The sequence below is a fragment of the Fringilla coelebs genome (assembly GCF_963513975.1).
Source record: "Fringilla coelebs genome assembly, chromosome: 12".
NCBI lineage: Eukaryota > Metazoa > Chordata > Aves > Passeriformes > Fringillidae > Fringilla > Fringilla coelebs.
The window spans coordinates 2,572,249-2,590,391 of record NC_140038.1 but is presented as its reverse complement, the minus strand read 5'-3'; the positions used below and the strand labels follow the sequence as shown (position 1 = coordinate 2,590,391).

General features: G+C 38.5%; 1 protein-coding gene across 1 annotated transcript; it reads right to left on the bottom strand.

Moving 5' to 3' along the window:
- Positions 1-692: 692 nt before the first annotated feature.
- CHRNA5 (cholinergic receptor nicotinic alpha 5 subunit) lies at positions 693-18,143 on the bottom strand. Its single transcript, XM_084213897.1, has 6 exons — positions 18,040-18,143; positions 9,438-9,589; positions 9,107-9,151; positions 7,739-7,848; positions 5,968-6,799; positions 693-3,426 (listed from the first exon to the last, which is right to left on the bottom strand). The coding sequence occupies exons 1-6, from the start codon at positions 18,122-18,124 to the stop codon at positions 3,265-3,267; spliced, it is 1,386 nt and encodes a 461-aa protein (XP_084070023.1). The 5' UTR covers positions 18,125-18,143; the 3' UTR covers positions 693-3,264.

The window sequence follows — 18,143 nt, the reverse complement described above, 5'->3', positions numbered from 1 at the left end:
TCAAAATGCAGAAAAAAGAATTATTTGGAACTTTTATGACAGCTAATCTCAAAGTAACACAAGCTATGCTTTACAGCTACTTCCTGCAATAACTGGAGAAGATGGAGGCAGTATGTTAAACTTCATAGGAGTGATTTCAGAAGGGGTTAATAAGGAAATGGAAAATGACACGAGTATTTGGAAAGTCCCAATGAGTTGAATGCTTTGGGCTATTAGGTTTGTTTTGTAGTCTGGTCCCAAGCTTCCTCAGAGCATGCCAGGATCTTCTGGAAGGAGTTCACAGGAAGTTCCATGAGTATCCTCACAAGGACAGAAGGGTGGGAAGCACAAGTACCAAACAGCTGGAGTGCAGACATTGCCACCTGCTGCACAAACTGACCTACACAGTGGCAAGAAAGGACTGAGGAAGGGTTTAGAACAAAAGGAGAACAAATAGGTAAATAATAGATGAGGGTAATAAAGCAGCCATAAACTAAACTGTGTGTATCCCCAGACTGCAATGTATGTGAAGGCTGTCAGGAAAAAAAACCTGCTCAAACCTAATGATGTTTAAAATTGTGTACAAGTAAAACATGCAATAAGACAGTCTGCAAGTGATGCAAAGGATCAAAATACTCAGACAGGATAGTTTGGATAGAGAGGCATCCTGCTGTAGTGAAGTGTTTTATGCCAAGACAAAAATAGTCCTGTAAAGTGTGCTAAAATTGTTGCTTAGGCATATTAATATTTTTTTTTTTTAATCAGTAACTGCAGATTATCTAAGAGCATGAATAAGAATGCAACAAAACTCTGTCATGAGATCATCTTTTGTAAAAATACGAACTGTTCTCTCTGTACCAAACTGAAAACTTTGTGGAAATACAGTGTATCAGGTGATGTAACATTTATGAAAATAAAGAGAATCAAGCTGTTGAAAACTGTGCCTTTTTTGTCATTTATTTTGAGTGAGTGACAGAGATCTATATAAGGTAGTATTACCTACAGGTTAAATACATTCAGCAGTAAGTTACAGAAGTGAAAAAGTCCATGCTTCTGAGTATATTAACATTCTTTTGTTTCAGACACACCTGATAAGCAGAAGACCCCCAAGGATTCCAGTGCCAGCTGTGTTATCTGACTCTATCATGATCAGACTAGAAGTCACTAAAAGAAATTCATGCATTTGCAAAAACTGTGAGCTGCTATAATAAAGAGAGTGACTCCACTGGACAATGTGCTGCCCATCATGATGTAACTGGGCAGCCTGAGACACCATTAAACAAGGGGGAAGAGATGAAATGGAGAGTTAAAAAAATAGATATATAGCTAATCTACAGTTGTACTCACGTTGCTTTCTCTACAGGTAAATTTCAGTAAATCAAACCTCTGGAAGACTTTAAAAAGAAAAATTGTATTTGAAGAGGAAACAAGCTATCTGAAGTATTTCTACAACTTGCACACAGAGAAAGTCATTGATGCATTGTTTAACCTCAGTAATACTGGGAAGTTAAAGCTCTTATATTAATGAATTAAAACAGATTATCTTTGCAAATTCACCTTGAAAGTTATGATGGGAATAGAGGAAAAATAGACATCAAATGTCAGATGTAATTGTGTAACTGAAGAAGAGTAAATCCCTAATTGCTATTATTAAAAAAAAAAAAAAAAAGAAAAAAAAGGTCTGCCTGATATAATTTCCCTACCTGTGAGCCTTTAAAAGCTACACAAAACCAAGAATGTCCTGCAGATTAAAACATTTTGAAATAAATATTCAATTATATATAAATTATGACATAAGTAATCACTATTATAATTAGTGCAGGGCTTTTCTAAAGGAGATCTGGGAGGGAGCAGGGGAGAAATATGTATCTGTTGTTCAAATTTTTAATCACTATAAATACTTAAAATTATTGAAGATACCACAGCTTACATTAAAACTTCTCACCTGAACATGTTCTTATTAATGTAGTAATTCAAGCAAACAAAAGCTTCCTAAAATTTGCTCTGGCCTGCTCTACTCCCGTATTAGGCCTACAGGATGCAATTATATTATGAACAACACTGAAAAAACTTTAGTGTAAGAAAACACCCAACTATTTTAGAGATTTTCCAGATATAAAACTATTAAGAAAGGAAGAAAGGTGGCATTGGAATCAGTGTAAAGAATGCATTTTAATGGAATAATTGAAAAATTGCGAGTTCATTTTCAATGATCTTAGGAAAACGGAAATTTAGAAAACTCGAAGTCCGTGCTGCTTAGAGTTACATATGTTTTTTAAAGTGAAAGAACTAATCCAAGGTAGCTCTCAAATTCAATTAAACAAATGTGAAAATCATTAATCATCTCCATTTGGTTCCACAGCATAGTAATTTATTACCCATTTCCTTCAGAAAGATGCTCCACAAATTCCTTCTGCCTGTGCTTAAAATCTTAATTCTGAGAAACATCCAGATACAGGAAATAACGAGCATGTCTGCAAACTCACACACTGTATTAAATTCTTCACCAAGAGTAAAGAAATCTGAATGTTCCAGCCCCTTACAATACTTATGCACCTTGGGAACTCAGTTGAAGGAAGCCTTTGGCTTCCTTTCCAAAGCTGATGGAGACATCAATATACACACATGCTTTAGGCATTTTAAGGCTTATTAAATGCTCATGTTGGTATCACAGAATTAACAAGCTTTAAAATTTAGCAGCAAATTCCACTGAAAATTTATAAAGGCAAAACATGGCCAAATTGCTGTTCTTAGTTGTATATTATACATACAGGAAGTTTAACTTATATTTTTATTACTTTAAGTTATTCTGGCAAAATTTTAGACTTCTACAACACACTGAAGAGAACTGATAAAAATTCACCTTTGTATACTAAATTGAAATAAGCAGCTCTACTGTGCAACTGCAAATATTTAATATTCAGTGTAATGATTTATATAGTAATTTAATAACTGGACTACAGTGATCATCATTAAAAAATTGAAATTCTTCTATATCACAGTAGGTGTCAGTGTCTGCTTTTTTGATAAATCATACATGCCATGGCTAGAAAAGGTATTTTTAATTCTGACCTGGTATGGCAGTAACTCAGTAGACTGGCAATAAGCAGACTGACTTCTGTGTGTCCTGGGAATGCCATGCTTTAAGATAAACCTAATTTTCTAGTTCTGGTTGGTTTTTTTTTATTCCACTCTACCAGAAACATGCCTAGAAAGAACATGCATGGAAACAGAGTTACTGCAAAACTTAGAGCCAGATCAGTAGGACATAGCTCCAAAACTATTTTATGCATTTGTACTGCCTATATGGGTAGGGACTATTATACTTGCCCATTTATGAATAACAGGAATAAATAACACAAGTGATCCAATTATTGAAACCAGAAGAAAAGCCCATAAGAACATTCGATCAAGCACCTGGGCAATGTATTTCCAGTCTTCAACAACCTAAAACACAGAGAGCACATGAGCTGGTCAGTGTGTGCAAGAACAGGTAAAAACACAGTACCAAATCCTGCAATTCTGAGTTATTTCAAGATACCCTTTTTCCAACATGTCCCTGGGATAACCCTCTGGAACAATATTTTGTAATTATACTGGGAGTTAGAACCAAAGCACGCTTCCCTCTGTGAAGACTGATAAGCTATGAAGATTTTGATGCAGAAATTGACCCTGAGAAGCACCAAACATCCTCATCTATAGAGATGAGACTGTCCTGCCATTTTCTAACATACTGCAGGATACATGGCACATGACATCATAACGTGGCATTCCCAAGCAGGAGTTGGAAGCAAAAATTGTAAAAAAACTCCAAACAGCCAAAAACACCAACCCAAACCAAAAAAATAACCAGAAAAAACCAAACCTCCCAAGTAGTAAATAAAAAAAAATTAAAAATTGTTAGTACAGAGCAGCTGTTGTGTTACAAACAATTGCTGAAAGCTGCAATGATATACACTGGGGAGAATACTCACTGTAGTTTCAAGACTACTTTTCTTTTTGATAAAATTATTCATTTCTATACACACTTTTACAAGTATTGCAGATATAATTGTGCAAGCAAATTAAAACCCTGCCAAACAATTGTCTTGGATTTGAACTGGAGCTATCTGTGTTTCCCAAGCCTAATGCTTCCTAAGATGTAAGGCTAGGATAGCACTAGCTTTCTAGTGTTTATTAAGAACTCTTACAATTAAAGCTTACATTCTCTGGAGCCTAGTAATAATAAAACAACTGAATCCCCAGGCAGCTGTATATTAATTTCTAAGGTTTATAGTAACAACATTACACTTGGAGAACAAAATACTTACTACTTGTCTCTCACAGTGAACCCTTAATTTACAGGAAATTATATATTTAATAGGAAACTATTCTATTTCTGTTGTTCATACAATGCAGATGCTGCTTCAACAGCACAGCAGATCCATTTATTAAAAATCTAGGCCACATCCCTTGTGACAATGTCAGAATCAAGTCCTGAGAAGGCACATCAGAGGAGGCACATTAGTCCTAGTCTCGTATGGGAGAACACACTCTCAGCAACCAGAGCCTTCTGAAGACAGCAATTCCCATTTAGACTGAAAGAACCTCAGCCTTTGCCATCAGGGACAGACAGTACACCACAAACTTCTATATTTCTACAAACTTCTACATTAGACTGGAAATAGCATTTAAATCTCTGATGTACCAATGGTGCTAGCTTAAAGAGCATGTAAAGAAAATAGATTTCTAATGCTCTTACACAAATGTTGTAAACATTCATGAAGGATAATTCAGAGTGCAAATGCACTCTGACACTGAAAAAAAGCCTCTGACATCTGTTGATAAAACTTAGGGACAAACAATAGGAAGGCTAGAAGAGAAAACTTAGGAAGTCATTGAGTCCATGTTTCATCTGAGCACAAAATGGCCAACATATGGCAATAGCCTGTATTTAAATTAATATAAGTTAGAGCACTCAAATTGTTTTTATTTGAAATTAAGAGCTGCAGGATAAGTCTTGGCAGTATTTATTTGGAAAATATAAGGCAAATGCATGTTTCAAGATAGCCTTTGGGTACAAAATTAAAGTGGAAAAGAGCTCCTTCTCCTGTCATCCCAGCAGTGCTGTAGGGAACAGTTACAGTACAGGCGCTTGTCACAGACAAGTGTCTCACAATGGGAAACTAATGACAAGAACTAATAGAAAACAGGAAAAGACTTTTGAAGACCCCAAATACTGCACTGATTCAGCCAAATAGTCTCAGTATTGCACCATATTTGCACTTTTTTCCAGTGGAAACAACTACACAACTTTCAGCACAGTAGAAAAGCTGGAAATCTGTAGCACATCTTTAATGTGGAACTGGCCAGTAAAGCCCTTGGTTTTCTGTAGTGGACACTGAGATGGCTCAGGCCCCATGGAGGATGTAGGCTTAGAGATAAGGAAATGCTGAGTCAGAATAGCTAAGCCTGGAGTCTTCACTTAGTTCCTCTGGCCTAGCTTATCTCTCTGTGACCCTATAGGCTAGTTTTCCCTAACCCTTACAATTGGTCAGTTTTCAATCCCTCCTAACCCTATATAAGCAGCCACCCTGGCCCATTCTGGCAGAAGAGCTGCTGTCGGAACCCTCCGCGAACCCTGCAAATAAACCATGGTGGAATCTCCGAGGCTGCCTTCTCCTCTCTCTCCATCTGGTCTGTGGAAACCACTGTGGCCAGCACCTTAGCAAGCAAAGAGCTGAAATTATAAAAGAGCTGAAAATCACTGAGAGCTGGAAATCACTGAGAGCTGAAAATCACTGAGCTTGCTAAGGTGCCAGGCCATAGGGCACTTAGGGCTCGGACACCCAGCCTGTGGAAGGCTGAGCTGCCCGGCCCGAGGCTGCTCCCCTGAGGAACCCTGCTCCTCACAGATCTCACTATCCAGCCAGAAGCAGCCCAGTGGCGTTACACAGTTTTCTAATTTGCACTTGTACAAAATCAGCGCAGCAGGACTGACACACCCACCTCGCGGACCTCGTTCTCCTTCATCACGTGTCTCGTAATATAGCGGATGGAATCCAGAGCTGCTTCCAAGGTGTTCCTGGATGATTCTGATCCATTCACATTGGCTGTTTCCTCCTTCTGAGCAAAGTACCTATCCACATGGCTTCTCATGCAAAGCAGCTTGGGCAGCTTGTGCAGAAATATCTTGCGAACCCAGGGCGCCATGGCGTTGTGTGTGGACGAGGAGCGGTGGTGGATGTTGATGGCAAAGACAGTGATCACAATGGACAAGGTCACAAATATCATCGTGAACACCAGGTACTCTCCGATGAGCGGGATCACTTTAGAAGATGATGGAATAATTTCTTCAATAACAAGAAGAAAAACAGTCAAAGATACCAGTACTGAAGTGCAGAGTGAAATTTTTTCACCTTCATTTGAAGGAAGATAGAAGACAAGGACAGTTAGAAATGAAAGCCCAATACAAGGAATAATGAGAAATAAAGTGTAAAAAAGCGGCAAACGTCTAATTATAAATGAATATGTAACAAAAGGATACCAGCAGCATCCATCAGTCCTGTTTCCTTTGCTCCCTGTTGCAGTCACTATTTCCCATTCTCCATTATCAAAAAAATCTCTTTTGTCAACATCATAATCTTCAAGAATTAGATCAACCTGTGAGCCATCGTAAGTCCAGGAACCAAATTTCATTGAGCAATTTTGAAGATCAAAGGGGAAGAATGTTACATCAATAGTACAAGAACTTTTGTAGTTTGCTGGTGGAGTCCAAGCAATGGTGCCATCATATTTTACCACAGTTTTTGTAGATGTTCCCTCAAAACGTCCATCTGCACTGAAAGAAGAAATAAAATTACAGGCAATTACAATGGGGTGTGGGGATGTGTTCAAAGAAGAAATTATGCTCTGCTATTGTCATTTCAGCTGCCTGTCCCTTGATAGCCAAAATTTTGTATTGTCTTCATAGTCAACTTTTTCTCCTCGAATCTGAAGCTAACATAGGTAAACAGCTTTGGAAGACTGAAGATTATTTTCAAGTCCTGAAAAAATCTGTGCAACTTTCTATGGTCCCAATGATTTTTGAAAAGACTGTAAAATCCTGATCTCTCACAGCATGACCTGGCTCTGGTGTTTCCATTAGTAAGACAGAATAAGTATTTCTAAATTCAGCCAAATCTTAATTATTGAAGAAAAAGAGTCAGTAAACAGGTAAAATAATACTTGTGCTCCAACTTGAATTTACAATCACAGCCTTTTATCCTGACTTGACAAGTCAGGGAATGTAAAAGCACTGTATGCGCACCTGGGCTGTGCACAAAGGTTAATTCAGAAGTTTGTGTTTCTGAGATCTGTTAATTTTCAAAAGAAAAAAGTCAAAACCAATCCAACTCCCCCTACAGTTAAATGTGCCTAACTTTAATTCCATGCTGAATATGACCTAAAACAGCATAAATTAAGTTACTTCCCCTCCCATCACTATACTATTTATACCCAGCACTTTGCAAGATATTTTTCTTCAATAAAGAAAAAATTCACACAACACAATGGAAATAACCTTTCCAAAGGGACTAGAAATTCCATTCAGAAGTAAAGCAAAACATCTGAGCACTTAACATGACAACAAAGTCTATTTGCATTCAGAGGCAAGTTCTTCCACAGGATCTTTAGCCCACTAAATGTACACATTATGTCCAGCCAATGAGCCTCCTAGAAGCGGTTTGGTCAGAGCAGTTATAAAGGAAATGCATGTTGTATGAAAAGATTCAAACCTTACTTGTCATACAGCACAATATCTGGAATCCAAATAGAATCTGATGGGACACGGATGGATGTTATTCCTGCATAGTCTTCAGGATTCCACCTCAATTTTACATCTATCCATTCCTGGGGATATGTGAGATGCAAAAATCATTATTATTGGGAAGTGGATTTCAGCAGGGTGATACCAGATGAAAATAGATAACAGGGCAATTAACAACAATCAAACTGAACTAAAATTTGCATAAAACAATGAAGTTGCTGAACAGGCATGTAGTTACCTCATTCAGTATTTGCTTTCTGTTACAAGAGCTGCTTGACAATGTTTCTGTACTTAAGATATGATGTTCCTTTTTCAGAGCATGCATTTATAAGTAAGAGCTATTATAATGTAATTTAATTGTATAAATTAAATTTGAAAAAAGCTTGTTCTGGATGAATACCAATGACTGGAAGCTAATCAGAAGCAATTTAAACATTTTCATTATACAAAAAAAACCCATCACGTTCCAACTCTTAAAACTGGTTCAACTTCAAGAAGATCTGCAGAAATTATTAGAGAGGACACAAAGAATCATTAACCCACATGGCCATCTCAAATTTGCTGACTAATCTCAAAGTTTTCCTAAAAAAAAAAAACCCTTGGCCTAAACTTACAGTTACTGAAAAGAAGGAAATGGGAAGCAAAAGGAAAAAAATCAAATAAACAAACAGAAAGGAATTAGCCCAAACAAAAATTATTCCATAAGCTAGTAAGTATATCCAGCACCTGCAAAGATTCTTCTCAGTTAAATCAAGAATGATTTGGGAGCAGCATTACCCAAGTAAATAGTGGCAGTTAGGTTTAGCACTGGACTCTGACAATTACAAAGCTTGAGGCTTTTTCCTGCCCAAACCCAAATATTCTTAAGAGAAAAAAGGATTTCCTTCAAGCAAGCATATTTAACTTTGTAACTGGAATTCTACAGTAATGTATATCCAATAATTTCAAATATCCCACAGGAAAAAGACCTCAAAAATATTATACAGAAGACTACACCAACCATACTTTTCTTAATAAAGCTTTTGAATAAAAACTTTCATACTGAAGCAGCAATTCATGGTTGGATATATACACCTCGGTATATCAAATAGTCATGCAATGCCATATCATATTACTTTCAATTTGGTGAATTTTTATTTACCTTGTTATGGTTTTCTTAACAGGTTTGTCACAATTAATCCTTTAAAGCATTTCCAGGGACATTCTATAAAGGTACTATGTGAAATAAAATTTCATGAAAGAGCTAAGTTTTTTGAATATACAATTAACTAGAAAAGTGTCTCCTAAATTTTGATTTGCAGTTATGAAGCTTCAGAAATTTTCATCAATATTTACACATACCTGTTTCAACCATACATTTGTTGTCATCAATTGATTTTTTTCATCCTGCAAAATAAAGCATATATCACAAAAATTAATCTATCCATAGGAAATAGCTGCTTTAATTCACAGAGGTCTGTAACTTAAAATACAAAACACACTGCTGAGAGCATTCTAATCACTAAGTATGCTTATGAGAACATTATATATTCATCTACAGGGCATTTTTATTACACAGCTAATAATTTAAGATGCTTAATCTATTGTGTTTAACAGGCACACTTATTTCACATCAAATTATGCTCCTTTTAAAGTTAGTGGGAAAAAAATACAACTTATTTACTATACATACCACATCTACTAGCTGAGAGATTGCAAGGCCAAACTTGATTTTTATTGTGTCATTCAAGCGTTCCACTGGACGAACCCATCTTTGGTAGTCTTCAAATAAATGCTTAAACAAACGATCTTCACTTTTAGCAATAAAAGAAGGTTCAGATACAGCTATATTTAAAAAAAAAAAATTAACATTGATTCAAATGAGCAGTGTACATCTGCATTCTTGTGTCCAAACAGTTACAGCTTTTTTTATGCAGAGTTCAATTTCTCATCTCATCCCCTTCTCTCTAGAAGCATGCCTAAGGTCATGGAAGTAGAATTTTATAAAGTTACCTGGCTTGTTAGCATCCTCATACCATTATCACGCTTCTAAAATCAATGACTCAAGAACACTAAAATAATCTCAGCAGGCAAAAAGCTCCTCTATCATTTACCCAATGCCATGCAACCCTGGAACTCCTCTAAAACAGAAAGCTGATCTATGAGGGACTGAAGTTCTGTCAAGGTACATCCACATTACACACCTGCAGTATAGTGCATAACTTGCAATCCAGTTTGAAACTTCAGTCTCTCTGCTTAATCTATTTCTTCTAAAGTTTGGGCACATTTACCATGTATAAATTTTGCTGCACTTGTAGAGCACTTTCCCTCACACTGTTTTGTATCTTAGATGCATATGCCAAACTATTTACCAGTTGACACTACCCATTTGAATGCTACACTGACTGGGATGCACCTTCCTAGCTCTTTTTCACAGCTCTCAAGGGGTCATTTTGGGGAAGATGGAGGAAGAGGGGAGGAAAAAAGGGAAGATCAGAGTTTACCTAAATGACCTGAGTAAGAACAGCTTCCAAAGGTGTTGTGAAAGACCTGAAAATGGCCGCTGCCTCGAGAAGCAAAAACTACACATATCACCCCAGACATAAGTTAGAATGACCACCAAAAAACACTGACATGTTCCAGATAAAGATTTTTACTACTTACCAACGAAATTTAAAAGGGAACTACTGCCAAAAAAAGACCTAGCAACTATTATCATCAGTTTAAGGTACAGCATAAACAAAAGAAAGGAGCTCACCACCATCTCTTTTAAATGCAGACTTAGAATATTATGCTATTACATAAATCTATGGCACAACCTCTCTAGAAATCATGTGCTCACTAACAGCATCCATCTAAAAAAAGATGTATCAGAAGCAGAAAATCACCAGAGAATGACATAAACAGATTAAAACCAGAGACAGTCAACCATACAAGGAGAGATTTAAAAGATTAACATTACTTTGTTTGGAGAGGAGGTGAATTTAGTCAACATAACAGAAGTAGATCAACTAGGAATGATACAAGCAGAAAAAACATTAGTGGTATCTAATCTTTCTCATAAAATAAGCCAAAGGAAACAAAGTATCCATTAAAGGCAGCATAAATAATGTCTACTTGAAGTTCATTACCAGCAATATTCAGTAAATCAGCAATTCATAGATACTGAAGAGGACTAGGATTTCAGAATTGCCTGGGATTACTGCACTGTAGGTCAGGTAGTGCCACACCTGCATAGGGCAGCAGTTCTCATTCCCACAAAACTTGCTAAAGCTACCTCAGAGTTTGACCAACACTTCCATGACTTTGCATTTGTGGCAGAGGCCTGGCAGACACCACTTGAGCCATTAATTTGAACTGACCAAACCCAGTCCCACGTGACTGCAGCTACTGCAGCCTAGACAAACTAAGATGTACAGCCCAAGTTTTAAGTTCCCTTGCATTCACTGAAGTGTGACTGCTGTGCTGCAAAAGGCTCCATGTGCAGGTCCTTTGGTGAAAACAACAGCCAAAGCACTGCAGAGCTCAGCAAGGCAGGTCCCTGCCTTTGGCAGTGCAGGTGTGTGGCAGTCCAGCAGAAATGTTATTATTTCTAATAATAATAACTAACCAGACTTCTCTGAAGTGTGCAGCAAAAGCAGAACGTAGCTTAAGAAATAGGATCAGCACAGTGGGAGCAGCAGGATCCCTTTTTCCTACCAGTCTTACCCTACACAAATGTGCTGCTGAATGGTTCTTGCTGCGGGCCAAATCAACATTTGGGTTTTAAGAGAGATCACCCTTCTGTTTCAAAATACAAATCTTTCTGACTTGTGGGATGTGCAAAGAACTGATGGGCAACTTACACTATACCACTGAGATAGCTCAGGTGGATACAGAAAAACTCACAGGACATAAGAATTGCTACCAAAAAGGATCCAGCAACAGAATGTTGCACATGCACAAGTCATCTTGTAAATGTACAAGTGCCAAAAATACATTTAGCTGGTTCAGTATATCCTCATTTGCCAAGAATTTTTTCTTATTAGTAACTACAGACATATTTGCCAAGCCCTACATTTTACAGACATCCAAAAGAATGCTTCCTGAAGACACAACTTAATTTCTCTATTTCTATATCTCTATTTCCTGAATTATGAATGCTTTTGTGTATATTTCTGCCTAATATTTCATAAATACTTGATTTTTATATTAGCATTAATTACATTTCCCTCCTCCAGTTACAACTCTCAACTGAATTTAAGACTGACTATGCAGCTGGATATTATCTCTCAATTAATTGACCTTGAAGCAATGCAGAGGCAAAGTTGCACTTTCACCATTTCTGTGTTCCTGTAAGACAACCTCCTGTGCAACAATACAGCATCTTCAGGGTAGGTGTTGTTTCCAGATGAAGCTTCTCTTAAAACACAGCATCTCCTCTGCTATGCTAAAAGGGGACATGTTCCTTTACTGCTTTTATATACTTAGATTATTTTTCAAACATTTTATACTCAGACCTATAGTATACTCACTGATCTATTACAAGTACCATCATTTACTAACAATATAGTTCAATTCTTTCTTTCTTTTTCTGATCACAGATGTCTCCACACTTTTCAATATTTTTAGTTTATTCTCTTTATTAATACGTTGGGGCAAACTGGTCTAGAAAAGACTTCTTGAACAAAGGAGAGCGCCATGAGGAGGCTGGGAATGGTAAGAGTATATTAAGACTTTGCAAAAACAAAATAAGTAATCACCCCTACCTTGTACATTTTATTTAACATGGTGATTCAAATAATTTGTTACACAGACTGCATATGTTTTATGTCTCTTTTCCATGTACCTATGATTTTATGATTACAACAAGGGGCTGTGATTCTTATTTACTCCTTGTATGAACATCAATAAAAAATTTGTGAAGACCTGGTGACAAGTGGGAAAAATGCAAAGACAGAAAAACAGGTAAAACAGTTTTAGCGGCTTAAGGCAGCAGAGTAGCTATGCTGGCTGGAGAAAAACAGAAAGAGGTTAAAACCTATGGCTAGCAAGATTAGCAAACAACTCAGAGTGCAATCTCATACTACATCAGATGGCAAGAGATTACGGCAACACTCACCCCTGCCACCAGCTCAGAGTACAAAAAATACTTAAAAGACCTGTAGCCTTTGAAGGGCAGTTCTTAGCTGGCCTGTATTTGGGTGGCTTCAGCTCTACTGAGGCCAGGGAACCTCTGCAGGCTAAATCAAAGGCAGCTCTCTGCACTGTTCAGTGGGAACTCCCAATGACAACGTTTTCTTTATTATTTGCACCTTAAATTCTTCTCACTGCCCCTCAGTGTAAGTCCATATTTAGCAACAAAAAAACCCAAAAAAACCACACCTAAATCACATATGAGGTTGGATGGCCTAAATTTTAGTTCTGCACAAAGGACACAAATGCTTATGCACAAAGCAGACTAATGATTCAATTTTTTTAAACTCTGATGTAGCTGGAGAACGCTTTTGACAAAGGCTAAGTAAAAATTCTAATGAAACACTTGACCTTGAAAACAAAAACATTGTATTTAAAAATTCGGTTCTACCATTCCTCCATAGATATTTAACAAACTTTTTCATTAAAGTACTTTGGAAGAACTATTTAGAAAATAGAGTGAAACATGACATGGGCCTCAGATGCAAGAATAGCACAATGAAAGACGTACATGTCTATCTTGATAACATTCTCAAGTCATAATTTCACATGGGCTACTAATGGCTGACTTCTTAAATGTTGTAGAGAAGAAACAAAAGATGGGTTTTACAAAAGAATAACACTTTTGTAATTTCCTGTACCATTATGGGATTAAATTTCCTAGCATCTTAATAGGATTTAGCAACATTATTCCTTTTATAAGAATTACCAGTGAAATACTTAGTGTTACAGGCTTGATCCCAGAGGTATTTTCCTAAATCTTTGTTTTTAAATAGGGGAACACCACAGTCCATGCTTCTCCAAATAACAAGCTTTCTTTGAACTCTGCATTCCTCTGCACTTCCTTAGATAGAGAGTCTAAGAGCCAGATTGGCAGTGCAAGTGTAACACTGGTCCTTATACATCAAACAGCACAGTTGTTTTCTAATTTAAACAGTGTAACTCAAAGCATTTTGCAAATCAATTTGCAATTGACAGAATTGAGTGTTAATGATTTCAGGTTTTCTTTCCATCACTACTGGGTGCAAAAGTCAGCCCATGGGGAAAGGGTCACTTTCTAGAAGTGTAATGTTAACATGCATTTTCAGAAGTAATATATATTACTAATGCATGTTTATAATCATATACCATTACAGCAAAAAAACCCCCACTATTAAGGACAATAAACATTGTAAAATATCCATACTTTGCAGTTAACATTATAGTCTTTAACTCTGGGGTACTGTAACACAAACTTATCCACAAATCTAACTGCTAGATACTACAACTAATAATTTCCTTAGAAATCTGGAAGGTGAAGGAATATATACAGTATCCCTGCCTTCAGTACTCTAGTATATTTATTGAGATGATCTCCCATCATTATTTCATTAGGTAGAAAAGACAGGTAATGTATTAAAGTGAAGGGTTTTTTAATACTGATTCCTCTGACCCTTTGAAAAGGATCATGAGTCATACTTCCTGCATGGTCTTTAATTTTTTGGCCTACTTTTCCTTCTATGCATTAGCAATTGCCCAGAATCCAATCACAGTCAAGCGTTTAATTAACAGCAAGCATTTAGAAAGATCACAATCATCTTAACTAGGATGTCTGTGAATCAAAGCAGCAATACTAACTTTATTCTATTTACTGCACAGAAGTCAGAAAAGCCAATGATTACATTCTGAACTTCCCAGAACTATCTTTTCCTCCCCTATTTAGAAAATAAAGGCAAATCTTATCACCACACCTACAAGCATGAAAAAGGCTGCTTAAAAGTTACTGGGAATATTTGTGCCTTCTCTCTTACCTAGCACATCAACCTCCAGCCAACCAGGAGCAAAATAAAACTACATATATTGGACATGAAACTGCGAGGAATTTTGAACTGCAATACTGCTTAGCACTTACCAATATGCACAGAGGTACAAGAGCTGCTCACAGAAAGTAGGGAAGGCATTTCTTACATTCAATGCAAATTTAAAATGTTAAAGGTACAATTTGATGGTTGTAAAGTGTGGAGGAATGGCTAAAGGGTAGAGGTCATTCTCTTGGTAGCTGACCAAAGACTAAGAAAGTACCAAACCCAGCTAATCTGAGTTTCTGCACCTACAACACCATTGTGTCCTTGAGCATAGCAGTAGTACGATAACAGCAATGAGGATGAGACGGGAGAAGCAGAAATGTAATTTCTCAAGAATGAGGAAGAGCTGATATTGTAGTATAACCAAGAGATTGTTTAGCTTGCAGAATATGCATGAGCATATTATTACTTGTTGTGTATAAATGTTTGGTGCTTATCAATAAAGTTGGAGCTTGCTGATTCTCACATTAAGAGTCCCAAGACTTCCCTCACCGCAAGAGTAAAGGAGAATGAAATTACCCCCTAACAGCTCAGCAACATATAATTATGGCACATATTTCTGAATACAGGTACAAGCTTGGTTAATAACCATAACAGACTGCCATGTAGTGTGTAAACTAACCAAGAAACAGATGTGAACTGACAGTCAGTCTTTGGATTAAGAGCTAACTGGACCAGCAGCCATTCCTTTCTGAGGACCCGTGCTATGGATTCCAGGGTAAGCCCACAGCACGTGTCCAACAGCTTCCTGACCTCCCTGGTGACACGGCTGGCAGCAGCAGTGACAGTCCCTTGCAGCTGTAACTGCAGCCTGTGCCTCCACAGCCCTGCCCAGCTGGGGAAAACCCTGTCCCACTGAAGGCAGGAGGATGTTCCTGTACTGGATCCAAGATTTTGGCATCTCTCTTCGTACCACTTTTAATCATTCCATCCTTTTCACTGATTGCTGACACTGTGGATGGACTGTGAAGTCAGCATCGAGGAATGCTGAAAGCAAAAAGGGTGTACAGAAGTGCAGACAGCACAAGGAAGAGCAAGTATGTAGAACCTGATAAGTAGAACCATTTATAAATTTAGAGGCTACGTGTCATGGAATTAAACACAAACCTGAAATGTATGTAAAAAAGACCTTATGGAAATAAGAAACAGGCCAGGGCTTCTCACAAGCTGCCAGTGCAGCCCTGGGTGCTGCAGACGTTGGGCACCAGCCTTACCTTCTGCCTCAGGAGTGTTTTGCCTGCTCAGCTCCATTCCAGCCTTGGATACACTGGAACACAGCTCACAGAAATCAGCTACATTGCACAAAACCAGATGAGGAGATTTCAAAACCTATAATATCACACAAACCCTGGGTTTTACCATTCTGAAAAGTGGGAAACTATGCAAGTATTTCCTTCTACAGATCAACACAGGCATTTCTCCACGAATCAATGCTCACATTTATCCCCTTAAGAACCTCTAAGGAAAGCACAAAATATTTTAAGAGAAAAATCACAAGAAACCCATCCAGGCAGGAAGGTTTGCAGCTTCCTGTCGGGTAGGGAGAAGGATTTGATCTGTTAAACTGAGTGGAAAAGGCTTGGGGGCACGAAGTGCCAGGGGAACACCATCACAGGTCTGCAGCACAGCTCACCAGGGCGAGGCTGGAGGTTCCTGTTAACCTCAGCTCCATTTGGGCATTCGAGTCTCACCTGTTTGTTGAAAATTCAGAGCAAGAACAAAACATACTTTGACTGTATTTTAAATCAGCAAGTATTTTCTCCTGACAATTCGGAGTTAGCCAAGAAAAAATATTGGTTCACTGTTAACTGAAGGGAACACCAAATTAATTTACGAGCACTCTTATACCAAATTTCATTTTATTTTAGAAAAAAACAAGCTATGGAAAGAAACTTTAGCCTCATGGTATAAAATCAGTTCTGAGGGAAGTCAAAACTGCTGGCTTGTGCCAAAAGGCAAAACCTGGCTCACCCTGACTGCAGGTAATTCCATGCAGTCATATAAATCATAAAATGTAGCAGAATGATTTTGCATCTTCTGTCATGAAGAACAGGAAAAACACTACTTTTCCAAATGTTGGGACAAAGAATAGTCTTTTAAATTACATTCGGCAATAACAGACTGTGTATTTGTAGGCTGAATTAAAACCTAGATGTTGATACAATCAACTTTCCATAAACTATATTTACAACCGCTTTTTCAATTTTCAGTTAATATAAAAGAAGTTAAAATTTATCTTTCATTAATTTTCTGGCTGCCTTTAATTGTTGTAGTTGTGGTTTCAAGGCATTCTGCAAGACTCTTGGGGATGTACTTACAAATTATGAAAGTGCAACATTTTGAAACAACTGTCTCTAAATAAATCTATGGAAGAGAGGTGATTTTGCTCTTTTAATCTTTCTATAATTCTATAAACACTCCAGCTTCACATCCTATTTTACATCCTTCAACTCAGAAAGTTAAATCCTGATTGAATTATGAGACTGCCTCTTTTGAAGTCAAAGAAATGATGCACAACTAAACTAAAGAGAGTTGTGTTATAAATTCTTAAGAGGGTTGTTTTCATGTGCAGTCACATCCATATACGAAATTACAGTTATTAAGTTTACCTCTGTACCAGATGCAGAGCATGCACCACAAACCTACAACTGCATCTCCTCTCAAAAAGGGAGCAGATAAAAACCTGAAAGCTACGGCAGCTGAGATCTTTAAAGCATTAGATACATGCACATTTAGGAAGTGTATGTAATGTCATGAAATGTGAGGCATTCCAGACTGATAATGCACCTGAAAACCGATAGTTTAGCGAAGACATCCTCCCCCTCTCCTGCGAGGGGGCAGCCCTGGGGAGCCCGCGGGTCCCGCTCGTTCTCCTGAAGCCAGCGCAGCCCTGAGATCCTCCCTCAGCACCGCCGCCGCTCCCAGCCTTACCTGAACCTCGTCCGGGAAAAAGTTGACGGCGCGGAAAACGAAGCTGGCGGGCAGAGACCCCATCTCCGACAGTTTATCCTCACCACCGCAAAATCCGCCTCACTGCCCTCACGGAGCGCTCCCGGCCGGGCAGGGCAGCGGCGCCCGCAGACCCCCGGGCCACGGCACCTCCCGCTCCGTCCCCGCGGCTCCGCACAGCTTCAGCTGGGCTCGGAACCCCCGGCCGGCCGAGCCCTCCCCTCCGCCACCCTCCTGGCTCCTCACCGGAGCGCTTCTCACCCTCCGCTCTTCTTCCCAGCGGCCCCGCCGACCCTCACCCCCTGGGGCCGCCCCGTGCCGCCTTACCCGCGTGTGAGGCTCCGGGCTGGCCGAGCAGGGGCGCGCAGAGCCAGGTGAGGAGGAGCACGGACGGACAGCCGCGCCCGGCCATAGCTAGGGCACGGCCCCCG

Coding starts and splice junctions, on each gene's coding strand:
- CHRNA5 (XM_084213897.1), bottom strand. CDS start 18,124: ATGGCCGGGCGCGGCTGTCCGTCCGTGCTCCTCCTCACCTGGCTCTGC. Junction 9,590..18,039: donor GCCCGGAGCCTCACACGCGG/GTAAGGCGGCAC, acceptor TTTTAAATATAG/CTGTATCTGAACCTTCTTTT. Junction 6,800..7,738: donor GATATTGTGCTGTATGACAA/GTAAGGTTTGAA, acceptor TTCTTCTTTCAG/TGCAGATGGACGTTTTGAGG.